This window comes from Emiliania huxleyi (genome assembly GCF_000372725.1).
Source record: "Emiliania huxleyi CCMP1516 chromosome Unknown EMIHUscaffold_126, whole genome shotgun sequence".
Taxonomy (NCBI): domain Eukaryota; phylum Haptophyta; order Isochrysidales; family Noelaerhabdaceae; genus Emiliania; species Emiliania huxleyi.
The window spans coordinates 126,956-139,109 of NW_005201327.1; the positions used below are offsets into that span (position 1 = coordinate 126,956).

The window sequence follows — 12,154 nt, forward strand, 5'->3', positions numbered from 1 at the left end:
GCGCCACTGCTGAGGCAGAGGTGTGCGACGCGACGCTCGGCAGGAAGAGGGTGTAGCAAAACACGAGCCACAAATTAAAGAGAGCCGATGGGGCGGCCTCGTCAGAGAGGGGCCGCGGCCACATGAACATGAGCAGAGTGGGCTGCGAAGGGCGAAGGCGGCGGCGAACAAGCGCTCCAAAACCACTGAAGTGCAAGAAAAAAAATAAAAGCTCGGGGGCAATCTCCGCTGGTCCTGCCCCCGTGCCGCCGGGTGCAACTTTGTCCTATACATGCGCTCCCCGCTCCCGTTCCCCTGTGTCCCTGATCGTCCTTACAAGATCCTGCTCGCGCAGGTGGGGACCCTGTCGCTTCTCCCAGCTCCCACCCCTTGAGACGCGAGGGTTGCCCCCCCTTGCCCCACCACCTCGTGTGTGTGGAGAAGTTTACCTTACCTTACCTTACCTTACCTCCCACCCCTTGTTTGGTGTGTCCGTTTTATTTATTTATTTATGGTCCTGTTTTCTTCAGTGTATGTAGCTCTTGTCATCGCCTTCCACCGTGAGTAATACCGGCACGCCGGCCGCATATGGCGGGCTCGTCTTCGCGTCCTCGCCGTCCGCATCGGGATCGCAGAACATGAACAAAGGCACGCCGCGCCGCGTCGCCATCGCGAGCACCGACTGCGTCGCGTCGCCATACGCCTCGCCCACGCTGCGCCCCTTGGCGAGGGCGGCGAAGAAGGCGCGCGCGAGCGTGCGCGACGCCGCGTCGGCCGCCTTGGTCCGCCAGCAGACGACGTGCGGCACGCCGCGCTGCCGGAGCTGCGCGCCGAGGCTGGCCGTGTCGCAGCCGTTGAGGAAGACGAGCTGCAGGCCGTGCGAGGCGAGCATGGCCGCGAGCGTCGTCGGCAGCGTCAGCTCGAGCTGCCCCGTCGCCGTGTTGGTGAAGCCGAGCGTGACGGTGCGGCTCGCCTCGCGCGCCTCGCTCGCGTCCTTCGCCGCCTCGCTCGCGGCCGCCGGCGCGGCGGCGGCGGCGGCGGCGGCGGATCGCACGGGCGGCAGCCGCACGTCGCCATGGCCCGAAAAGAGGAAGTACTTGTACGCGCCGTGGCCGTCGAGCAGCTCCTGCTTGAGGTCCGTCGGCGAGCCGCCGCGCCGGATGCGCGCCGTCACCTCGTTGGCCACGTCGATCGCCTCGTCCTTGGCGTGTGGCAGATGCAGGCTCTGCTGCGTCGGGCTGCAGACGAAGATAAGCGCCTCGCGCGGCGCGCCGCCGCCGCTGGTCGCGCACGAGGCGACGCTCGTCGCGTCGCTCGCCTGACGCGACACGTCGGCGCCGCTCGGCGGCGCGCCGCTCGGCGGCGCGTCGCCACCGAGCGAGAGGCGGCCGAGGGTGGCGGCCGCGTCGAGCAGCTCCGAGTCGCACACGTGCGCGTCGGCGAGGCACGCGGCGCCGGCGTCCTTGTGCGCGCGCAGAGCCGCGTACAGCTGCTTCGCATCCGCGGCGGTCATGAAGAGGACCTTCGTGCCTCGCCGCAGCGCGCCGCGGTGGTATGCATCGAGCAGCTCGACATCGGCGGGCGGCGCCTTTTGCTGGTGCTCGACGTTCGAGCCGAGCATGAATTTGAGGCACGGCTCGCCGGCACTCGCCGAGTGCGTCACCTCGATGCGCGTCAGCTCGCCCATGGGCCACTGCAATTCATGCTTCTTGCGCTTTTTGAGGAGCAGCCGCCCGCTCTCGAAGTTGAGCTCAAGCTTGCAGCCGCGGGGCAGCGTGACCTCGTCCTTGTTGGGCGAGTCCTCATCCTTGTCGCCGGGGGAGAGACGCGTCGGCGTGACGGAGATCTTGTCGGGCGAGGGCGTTGAGGGCGTTGAGGAGCCCGAGGCGGGCATGAATCCTCGGTGCAAGGCGCGACACTTTCACACCTAAGGTACTCGAGTAAGCCTAGATTTCTCCACACACACAAAGTGGTGGGGCAAGGGGGGGCGACCCTCGCATCTCCACGCCCGGACACGGGCAGGAGCCCCACGGCATTCAAAGTGCAAGCACTGGCCCGGTGCACGTGGGTGAGCAGCCTGCCCCTCCCTCCCGACAAACCAACTCCCGCACACACACAATCGCACTCTGGCCATCGAATGACTCCGAATGACTCACTGTGTGTGCTAAGACAGAATCTCCGCAGACAGCCAAAACGGGCCCTGCCGCGTTGTTGGTGCCTTCTCAAGTACTAGCAAGCATCCGGGCTTTCACGTGTTCTGTGCTGCCTGGTGACTCACCTCACACCTGCACGCCCGTGCGGCGCGCCAAGGCGAGGCCGGCGCCTTGCACCCGGCCCGCGGCCGGCTCCGCCTCGCCCCACCACTGACCGCTCTGCGGCTTCTGCGCGCAGGCATCACCACAACAGAAGTACGTACATGCCGGCCCCGATCGAGGTGTAGAGCTGTTTAACGTTGGGAGCTGAACAGTGTTGCTAGTGTTAACAGTAACAACAGAACAACAGTGGGGCTCCCCAACAACAGTAGCTAACGTTATGCCGGCTGAACAACAATAAGGAAGGCCTGGCAGTGACCCACGACGTTCTCCAGCGTCCAGTGCGGGTAATACCCGAAAATACCCGGAAAAGCGGAAAACCCCAGGTATTTTCGGGTTTTACCCGGGTTTTTTGGCATTTTCTGCTTGCTGACCGCTGAACAACAGTAACAACAGTAACAAACAGTAACAGCATGAGCTGGGGTGAACACTTTGAACAACGTTGAGGATTTCAGCCAACACTAGCGCAACTGTTAGGCCCAAAGTTAATGTTAAACAGCGCTCTATCGAGGTGCAACTGCGGCATCCGGCACAACGCACAAGCTGACGCTGCGCCGCACGACCCGGAGAGGTGTCCGGAGGGGAGTAAGGTGTATGCACACGCGCGTTTCAGCTGTAGTCTCCGCGCATTTATTGAGACGCCACATCGACACGCTAAACACAGCTCGAAAGGTATGCGGCGGTAAACAGGATATTCATGGGACGGCGGACGTTGCGCCCACATTTTTTTGGGCAGTGATCGCGTGGTGGAGCGCGTGTGTCGTCGCGCTAAAGCAGCCTCCCAAACACCGAGGGGCTAGCCGTGTTCGGGTCCACAAACTTGACCAGCTCCACTATGAGCCCGAACGCGAGAGAAAAGAGCACGGACGCGATGAGGCCACCAGTCGGCGTCTGCACGTTGATGTCGAGACCGAATAGGCTGGTGGGCATGTCGCCGCGGCTGTTTGCGATGGTGGTGTCACCTGGCACGCGTGGTGGCGTGCGTGGCATAGCATCGCTCGGCTCCTCCACCGACGGCGGCGGCTCCTGCATCACGAGCCTGAGCCGCGTCTGCGTGGAGATCGGCCGAAGCGAGGCACAGCTGACGGCAGCCGCCGGAGCAGCGCAGAGCACGGCGATCAGCGCTCGCATTAGGTCGAGGGAGTGCAAGAACAAAGAGGCCAGGGAGCGAGCTGTTTCCCCTCCCAACTCGTGTGCGCAGCGCGCAAAGAAAAAAAACCCATCGAAGTGCTCCAAGTGATATGCGGTTGCTAACTGCACTCCAAGTGCTCCAAGTGCTCCAAAACGACTGCTGCGCGGTCATCTCTTCCCCTATCGTGCCATGCATCCGGCCCGCTGGTGCGCTCCATACACCATAGCAGCTCCATTGATAGCTCCCCGGCCCTGGTGCCTGGATTCCACGGCTGGATGTGTCATGTTAGGGTGCCCACGGGGCCCAAAAAAAGAAAGGAAAAAAGAAATGGGCCACCCCAGATCGCAGCACTTCGTGTTGGAGAGTCGAGATATTGAGAGTGTGACTAGGAGGGAGGGACGCTGGGGATTCTCAAAGGTATACCCTTGGAATGGCCGGATCCAGCCTTAAAAGTACGAGATCGCGCGCGCTTCGCGCACAGCACCGCCTGTTCTCCGCGGCTGTGTGACGCGCGCGTGCCGTGTACCAGCAGAGTTGGGCGCGCGCGGCGCGACGGCGCCCGCGAGGGAAGGCGCGGGTGCAGCGGCCGGCGGCGGCCGTACCGCCCGCCAGCCGGCGCAGCAGCGGCCAGCGCAGCGGCCGCCGGCGCAGCAGCCAGAGCAGCCGGTGCGCGCCTTGCGAGGCGAGTACTGCCGTCCGGCAGCCTTGAGGCGGCCGGGCGGCAGTACTCGTTCGAACTTTGCGAGCCGTGCGCGCGCCGAGGCGCCCGCGGCGCGCGCCCGCCCGGCTGCCAGTAGGAGGCGGCGCAATATGGCCTATAGTACAGCCCTTGAGGAGAAGGAAGAGGCTGGCTGGCAGTGCTGTATGCCGCCGAGGGGCAGTTTTGGGGTGCTGTCCCCATCCCACGGGGCTGCAGAAGGCGTCCGCAGCCGGGACAACCCGCCCCCCCAGCCGAGGCCGGTCGAAGCCCACTTGCAAGCAGCCATGAGGAGTCCTCTTGGTGCTCCTGGCGGCCGTTGGAATGGCGAGCGCGCGCCGATGGGGGGGGGCGGGGGGTCTTGCTTGCTCCACACCGAGCGCCATCGGTCCGGACCGGTGCTTGCACCGAGGGGTGGCTTGCACAAGGTCTGAGCCGCGGGCGCTCGGCGCCAAGTGCAGTGTCACGCTCGCGCTGGAGCGGGACACAATGGGGAACCCTCGTTTCCTAGTCACTCGGTCCCGCAACGGAAGAGGCCTCGCTCCTATTGGAACACTCCAACATCAGATTTGCCGCGTGCGTCCCTTTTTGAGGCGGAAAGCTGTGTTTCTTTTGGGTCCTGTGGGCACCCTAGTCATGTGAGGAGTGAGGTTGCCAACTGCAGTCTGCACACTGCACTCCGAAGTGCTCCAAAATTTCCCCCCTGCGCGACCTTGACCCTCCCCCTCTTTTCCATGCCGCCACTACTGGCCAGCGGTGCCGTGAGCGGCGACAGGTCCCCACGCCCACCCGACAAGCCCCACGGCGCCGTCCGCTCACCACCGCGGGAATTCCCACTGCGTCTCGCCCGTCTGCTCGTTAAAGAAGTACGTGTCTCCGCTCGCTGGGTCGACGTCCGCGAACCAGCCGGCAGGCAGCGCGGAGCCCGGCTGCGACGCGCCCTCAGCCACGCACATGAGGACAGCCGCGTCGGGGTCCTGCGCGTCCAGGCTCACCATGTCGCCGTCCTCGAGGTCGTGCCTCTGGCCTGCGGTGTGGATGCGCCGACTACAGAGTGTGACTACAGCTCCGGAGAGTGTACTCGTGTGAACACACGGGCTGCGAATACAATGAATACCGCTGAACACGGCCCGGAATACAGCGGAGTACGTGTCCTCTCCCTGGCGATCGGTTTCAGCTTCTGAAGGCCTCAGCCTCTGAGGAGCGCGTTCCACGAGGCGCCTAACGGGGTCGCGGCCGCTTAGGTATGGCCGAGATAGGCCGAGACATGGCCGAGATATGGCCGAGGTATAGGCGAGATATAAAGGCGCGATCTGGCCGAGGAGTAGCCGAGAGTTAGCCGAGAGATAAGGCAGCACGCCTGTCCGCGACCGCCACAGAGTGGGCGGCTTGCCGCAGCTGAGTAGACTGGCGGTGCCGTCGCCGAGCACGCTCACCGTGCACTGCTCTCGAGACACGTGCAGCTTCTGGACCTCCATGTTCCACCGGCTCAGCACGAGCTCCTCGCCGCTCTGCACAAAGTATGGCAGGTCGCGGTAACGGTCGAGGTGGGTGAAGCCGTCCGGGTGCGTGAAGCCGCTGACACCGGCGACGCCTCGCACACTCCAGGTCACCTGCGCGCTCTGGCCTTGCTGCGCCCACTGAGGCGGCTCCCACTGGCACTCGCCCGTCTGGTCGCTGCAGAAATACGGCGTACCGTCGAAATCAAAGCTGGTCGTCCAGCCGGCGGGCTGGCCTTGCGTGTAGCCCTGCTGCTGCGCAACGAGCAATCGCGAACGGCTGAGCGTCGGCGGCCGCAGCACAGCCGCCACGATGCTTGGCAAGAGTGAGCCGATCATGATCCGTCGAGGTTGGAGAAACGGGAGGCAGATAAGGGCCTCGCCGCCGCCGCAGGAGGTGGAGTGTTGAACGCTGGCGCGGGCGAGATTGCTCGCGGCGGCGAGGGTCGTGGCGTGCTGTGCTTCGGTTTTGAAAAGAAAATCACGCCGCTTCTTCTCTTGCGCCAGCGACGGCCGCCGCAGCACCAGCAGCAGCCCCAGCAGTGCCGGCCCCCGCGATGCGGCTTTGCAGCGCCGTGTGGGCCGCGACTGCTCTCACGTGATCGCCTCCCAGCCGGAAGCAGGCAAGGAAGGCCTCTTTGTCCGGCCCGGCCGGGGGAAGCGTGGGCTTGCCGTGTTCGCTCATCCCCGCGGCGCGGGAGAAAATGCTCAGCGCGTAGCGCGGCTCCCACGCCACGTCAGCCTTTTGTTGAGCTGGCCCGAGCAGGTCTCTCAGCATCTCGGCATATGAATTCATGAATTTCGAGGCGCAGTCGAAGCACGTGAACATCCTCCCGATCCGTGGTGACTGCTTGTCGCTGTACTTGCCTGCATCGCCTTCTGCCCGGCTGCGCTTGATCACCTTTGCCTCCACGCAGCGAGGGGCCGATGGGTTGTCACTGGTGCCATAGTCCTTCAACCGCCCATCGAGCTCGCTAGCCGGCATCGCCATCTTCGTGACCAGCAGGCGGCCCTTCGAGGCATCGCCGCATGTCCGGCACTTCGCCGAGCATGCCGAGCCTGCATACTGGAACGCACACTGCGGGTGATACGCCCCCTCAATAGCAAGCGCGTCTCCCCTGCCGTCAGTCTGCCTGTACCAAGTGTTGGCACTCGTCCAAGTTGAGAGCTTGGGAACGAAACGGCGCACAATCCTAACATCGTCGGGCCGAAAGGGCAGGCTGCACCACAGGCAGATGCTATTGTCGCTCCCGCCCGGGTCCACACGAACCAGCTCGTCCGCTGTCCAACCCGCAGGCGCAAGCTGAGGCGCGGGCGCGGGCGCGGGCGACGGCGCGGGCGACGACATATACGTGTTGGGTCGAAGAGGCGGAGGCGGAGGCCGACGCGGCTGGGCGGCAACGCGAAAGCACGCGCGCCGGACTCGGCACTCTGCAGGTATGGGCAGGTGCGTATTCTTTTTGCTTGGGGCGGACAGAATGCTGAATTCTGGAAAAACCTGACCGGCCCCTGCTGTGCCCCTACCTACCTACCTACCTACCTACCTACCCTACTTATGGGAAACTAAAAAAGAAATCACGGTATCGGTGAAGGTGGGGTGCTATTCCAACTAAAGTGATGGCTGGTGGTACTCTCCTGCAATCACAGTCCTTCCTGTGACATGGCAGGCCACTATCAAGCCCTACAAGCACCAGATCACCCACTTGGGGAGGGTTGACGTCGTGATTTTCGCCGAAAATTTCTTTTTTTGCTGTGAAAATTCCGGCGTGAAGAGAGGGGAAAACCCGACGGGAGCGCCCAGACCTACCCTACCTACCCCGGCATGCTGTCCGCCCCAAGCAAAAAGAATACACACCTGGTATGGGACCAGTTTTGTCGACATACCGGCTGGCATCCGTGGCGTGGGGCTCGCCTTCGAAAAGTCGGGCATGGCTCTCCCCGCAACTTTCTCGCTAACACGCGCGCACCACCGAGACTGTGGTGGGCGCGCTGCGGTCGCACGTCTACCTCCGTCTTCATAGTGCCACGACGTGCGGCCTAGATTTAGCACACGCCCCTCTGGTCGCATACACTCATACAATAGTTCTGAACTATTGTATGAGTGTATGCGAGCAGAGGCGCGTGTCCTAAATCAGAGATAGGGCTAGCAGTAGGCAGCTAGCCTGTGAGGAGGGCGTCCATAGACACCTCACTAGACCTCACACACGGTCTCGTCCGTGCCTCGCCGGCCGGAGAGATTGCTAGAGGTGGAGCAAGCCTGCTCTAACCTAGAGCCTCTACAACAAACTCTACACCACTACAGCAAAATCGCGCTCTACATCGCTCTACATCTGCATCGCTCTGTCCCGCGCCGAATGTAGAGCTCTACAGCTCTACAGCGCTCCAGAGCGCTCTACATCTCTACAGCTCTACAGCGCTCTACACTCTACATCCTCTACACCCTCCCTCCCTCAGAGCTCGTGGCGATCGTCGATCCGCGAGCTGCCAAGCTTGTCACAGGCCGGCACTGGATCGAGGACGAATGGCGCCGCGCGGCTGGAGGCAACGGAGAAAGGCATTGTGGAGCGGCGAGGCGTTAGGAATGTCGAGGCACGGAAAAATCCGACCAACCTGCAAAATCAAGTATTCGTGGGATCCTGAATCTCCGGCACTTCCTGATGCCGCGGCCTTTCGCGCGTTCCACCAGCCAGTTGCTGGCCCCCCGGGCTGGACTGCTACAAGTATGCTTACCGACATCAGCCTGCTGCGACACGAGCGCCGCGGTGCGGCTGCGGCGCTGAGTGCGCTGAGTCTCCTCCTCGCCACGGGGTGCGTCCTCCTCCTCCTCTGCCGGCCGCCGCCCACGGCAGTCGCGGCGCAATCACCGTCGGTGCACAACCGCGCGAAAAAAGATAGCCCACTCCTCTTCTTTGCGATGGGCGACTGGGGAGGTGGGAGCCGGTCCATGCCCACGACGCGCTCCCAGCTAGCCAACGGCGACGGCATGGCGACAGTTGCCAGCTGGATGGGCGTCACGCCCGCTTTCGTGATGGCTGTCGGAGACAACTTTTATGAGTGTGGCGTCACCGACGTGGAGTCGCGCCGCTTTGCCTCGACCTTCGAGGCGGCCTTCAGCCAGCCGGCGCTGCAGGTCCCTTGGTACGCCATCGCAGGCAACCACGACCACTGCGGCAACGTCTCGGCGCAGCTGGCCTACGCAGCCCAGCGGCGCGGGACGGCGCGCTGGCGATATCCACACTTGTGGTACACGTTCACCGAGCGCGCGCCGTCGGGCGCGACCGTCCAGATCGTCTACATCGACACGGTGGTGCTGGCGGGGATGCCTCAGGAGGAGGGGGAGCCGGGCGTCGTGGCCGAGCAGTACGCGCCTCACCCGGCGCAGCGGCTCGGCCCGGATCAGCTCGCGTGGCTCGACGCCACACTCGCGTCCTCGACGGCCGACTACCTGTGGGTCAGCGGTCACTACCCCGTCTTCTCGCCCTGCCAGCACGGCCCGACGCCCGCGCTGCTGAGGGACGTGCTGCCGCTGCTGCGGAGGCATGGCGCCGCGGGGTTCATCGCGGGGCACGACCACTGTTCGGCGCACTACGAGCAGCACGGGATGGCGTTTGTCCTCTCCGGCGCGGGTCGGGAGTGCTGCTACCACCCGCGCCACCTCGCCTCGCCCCTCAACCCGGGCCCGCCGCACTTTCGAATGGACCGAGAGCGGCACTATGGCGCGATTGGCGGCTTCGCGTCGTTCAGCGTCGGAGCCGGCGCCACCACGCTGCGCTATCACTCCGACAACGGCGCACGCAGCTCCCCGGCTCATTCGTCAACACGCCTCATCCCCCCCCTCTCTCTCACGCCGCGCTCCCTCGCTTAGGCACGGTGCTCTACACCGCCGAGCCCATCCTGCCGCGTCGCCCGGAAGCTGGCACAGAAAGGTGAACGCGCGGCCGCACCCCCGAGCTTGCAGTGGCAAGCGCCGTAGAGCTATAGGACCCAGCTTAGCAGCTGAGAGAGTGACAGTCTGTGTGAGTCGAAAACGGGCATCCAGGAGGGAACCGTGCATACCCAGTAGCTCCAGCGTCCATGCTCCACGTCCAGGTCCAGCAGCAGTGTAGTCGCGGAGTCAGTGCTTTTCCGCGGCCGTGAAAACCATGGGGACAATATGACGTGGCTGGGGTCTACAAGATGATGAGGTGAAGCGGACACGGACAGGCCTCTCTCCCTCGCCCCGCTATCTCATGAACTCATCACACTCGTGTCGCACGTTCGAGCACACGCTGAGACACGGACAAATGCCTCTTCCCTCTCTCCTCTCTCCTGATCATACAAAGGTGGGTCTCGTCTCGCGACCTACGACACGGGCCGCTGGCGCGGTGCGGCTCCGCCCTAGGCTCCGCGCCAAGCCTCGCGCTCCAGAGGGGCGCAAAGCGACCAGCAGCCTCCTCCACTGCGCTACGAGGTCAAGGTCCAGCGGATGTACCACTCGACGATGTCGAGCGGGAAGAAGATCCAGTTGAGCGGGAAGGGCAGCGAGAAGCCGTACTTGAGCTGCGAGTAGAAGCCCAGCCCCGCGATCGAGTAGCCCACCACCTCGTCCAGCTTGGTGTCGGCCTCATCCGGGATCGAGGTGTACCCCTTGTTGCGCACCCACGCCATCAGCCCGCGCGCAAACATGAGCCCGCCCACCATCGCCAAGTGCGCCGCCGACACAACCTCCTGCAGCTTCCACGCGATGAAGCAGCCGATCGAGCGCGAGGCGTTCTTGATGACGAACTGTATCCAGTTGTGGTACTCCTTTGGCAGCGTGTGCACCAGGAAGGGCACGGCGACCTTTTGCGCGAGCGGCGCGATCATGCCCGAGATGGAGATGCCGAGGGCGATCGTCTTTGCGAACTCGATGCGCAGCATGCCTTGCACCGCGATCCACGACGTCATCAGCCCGCCGAGCGCCGCCGACAGCTTTTCCGGGTCCTTGACGGCCTGCGCAGAGAGGTAAGGGTAAGGTGCGGTACGGTACACTTCTCCACACGCACGAGGTGGTGGGGCAAGGGCCAGGCTAGCCCCTCGCGTCTCCACGTCTAGACGACAGGAGCCCCACGGCATTGAAAGTGCAAGGCCCAGTGAGTGTGTGTGTGAGCGGTGTGTGTGTGTGTGTGTGTGTGTGTGTGTGTGTGTGTGTGTGTGTGTGTGTGTGTGTGTGTGACGGCCTGCGCAGAGACAGCTAGCTTGCGCGAGAGGAGCTCGTTCGAGTCGATGTCGCCCTTCTCGAGGTGCGCCGCGTCGTCGTGCTTCTTGCTGTCGCTCACGTTCGCCGCCCACACCGCCTGCACGTCCTTGCCGATGTCGATCAGCGCCGCCTCTGTCCTGTCCCAGCCGCAGACCTGGAACGCCTTGACCGCTGAGATGGAGGCGGTGTATCCGCCGCCACAAAAGGTGAGCGCGAGGCCGGCGAGGGTCTGGATCGCCTCCTTGGGCAGCCTCTGGTACAGCTCGAACCCGAGGTTGCCCAGCTTCAGGTAGAAGGGGCCGATGTAGTCAATCAGCAGCCGTGCGATGAAGCCGATCGGCTTCGCGAGCGGCTTGAGCGTGTTGGCCACCTGCGGCGATCGGACGTGCGCGTGGCGAGAGCGCCGCTGGCCCGACCCCGCGAGGCGTGCTGGGTGTGTGGCACGTGTGGCACACAGTGCTCTCGGTGGCACCGCCTCGGCTCTCCCGCCGTCATCTGTGTGAAGGGCGCCTTGGCGAGGACCGGCGGCTCGCCCTCCGAGGCGCGCATGATCTGAGACGCGAGCGTCTGCTTCTCTACGAAGGCATCGGTCTCCGCCGACTCTTTCGTCATTGCTGCAGCTTAGCCTTCGATGTTATCCCTTGTGAGGCTTCGCGGCAGCGGCAGCGGCGCCGAATCGCTCCTGTCTCTAAGGCGATTCACAGTGCCTTGCCTCCCCACACTTGTCAGGGAGAGTGTGATAGTTGGGGAGACGGTGTGAACGGCGTCTGAGCTCTGATCAGACGTCTTCCTTCATCCTGGTTCCCCCAGCGTCTTCCTGGTCCTACATTGTATTCCTTAAGGATCGAACTCTACATTCTGCTCCCGTTCACATGGGACATGGCACCTTCGCGTGAGATTCTCGACGACACCTCGGTCGTCATGAACGGCACCTCGGCCGTCTGCGAGTCGCGCAACCTCGTGCGCGACAACTCCATCCGCTCGATACGGTTGGAGGACATGGATGCTGAGTTGTGCGGCAAGGCCGACAACCAGCTGGACATCACCTGCATCATCATGGAGGACCCCGCCAAAGGAAAGGCCGAGTCCACAGGCAACACGAACCACAACATCACGTCTGACAAGTATTCCAACATGCCGCCCGACTCCACGCACTCCATCCTGCTCAAGCCGAACAACGGAGACAGCGTCGGAAACAAGTGCCTCCTACGTAGGGCGCGCGCCACTGCGCTCGCCTTTCCCGAGGCCCCTCCCCGAAAGGCAAGCATTAGACCCATGAAACCGAGACCCCTCCCCACCGCCCCGATCCCCCCACCC

The 12,154-nt window shown here is 63.8% G+C and overlaps 4 protein-coding genes across 4 annotated transcripts; 1 reads left to right on the forward strand and 3 right to left on the reverse strand.

The window, feature by feature from the left end:
- Positions 1–505: 505 nt before the first annotated feature.
- Positions 506–1,873, reverse strand: EMIHUDRAFT_109901 (hypothetical protein; the record flags this gene model as incomplete). The annotated part of the gene is made up of 1 exon (XM_005789619.1): positions 506–1,873. One exon carries the CDS (start codon positions 1,871–1,873, stop codon positions 506–508), a length of 1,368 nt encoding a protein of 455 aa, XP_005789676.1.
- Positions 1,874–4,935: 3,062 nt separating this feature from the next.
- EMIHUDRAFT_225675 (hypothetical protein) lies at positions 4,936–5,958 on the reverse strand (the record flags this gene model as incomplete). The annotated part of the gene is made up of 2 exons (XM_005789620.1): positions 4,936–5,147; positions 5,529–5,958. 2 exons carry the CDS (start codon positions 5,956–5,958, stop codon positions 4,936–4,938), a joined length of 642 nt encoding a protein of 213 aa, XP_005789677.1.
- A 2,360-nt stretch (positions 5,959–8,318) lies between these two features.
- EMIHUDRAFT_362183 (hypothetical protein) lies at positions 8,319–9,811 on the forward strand. Its single transcript, XM_005789621.1, has 3 exons — positions 8,319–8,457; positions 8,482–9,407; positions 9,485–9,811. Exons 1-3 carry the CDS (start codon positions 8,342–8,344, stop codon positions 9,547–9,549), a joined length of 1,107 nt encoding a protein of 368 aa, XP_005789678.1. The 5' UTR covers positions 8,319–8,341; the 3' UTR covers positions 9,550–9,811.
- EMIHUDRAFT_467072 (hypothetical protein) lies at positions 9,755–11,526 on the reverse strand. The gene is made up of 3 exons (XM_005789622.1): positions 11,348–11,526; positions 10,815–11,207; positions 9,755–10,590 (listed from the first exon to the last, which is right to left on the reverse strand). The coding sequence occupies exons 1-3, from the start codon at positions 11,447–11,449 to the stop codon at positions 10,063–10,065; spliced, it is 1,023 nt and encodes a 340-aa protein (XP_005789679.1). The 5' UTR covers positions 11,450–11,526; the 3' UTR covers positions 9,755–10,062.
- Positions 11,527–12,154: the final 628 nt, after the last annotated feature.

Excerpts from the sequence above, each read along its gene's own strand:
- EMIHUDRAFT_362183 (XM_005789621.1), top strand. The coding sequence starts at position 8,342 with ATGCTTACCGACATCAGCCTGCTGCGACACGAGCGCCGCGGTGCGGCT. Across the intron at positions 8,458-8,481 it reads CTCCTCCTCTGCCGGCCGCC|ACCGTCGGTGCACAACCGCG; the intron begins GCCCACGGCAGT and ends CGCGGCGCAATC. Across the intron at positions 9,408-9,484 it reads GCGCTATCACTCCGACAACG|GCACGGTGCTCTACACCGCC; the intron begins GCGCACGCAGCT and ends TCCCTCGCTTAG.
- EMIHUDRAFT_467072 (XM_005789622.1), bottom strand. The coding sequence starts at position 11,449 with ATGACGAAAGAGTCGGCGGAGACCGATGCCTTCGTAGAGAAGCAGACG. Across the intron at positions 11,208-11,347 it reads AGCCGCCGGTCCTCGCCAAG|GTGGCCAACACGCTCAAGCC; the intron begins GCGCCCTTCACA and ends CGATCGCCGCAG. Across the intron at positions 10,591-10,814 it reads TAGCTGTCTCTGCGCAGGCC|GCCGTCAAGGACCCGGAAAA; the intron begins GTCACACACACA and ends CTCTCTGCGCAG.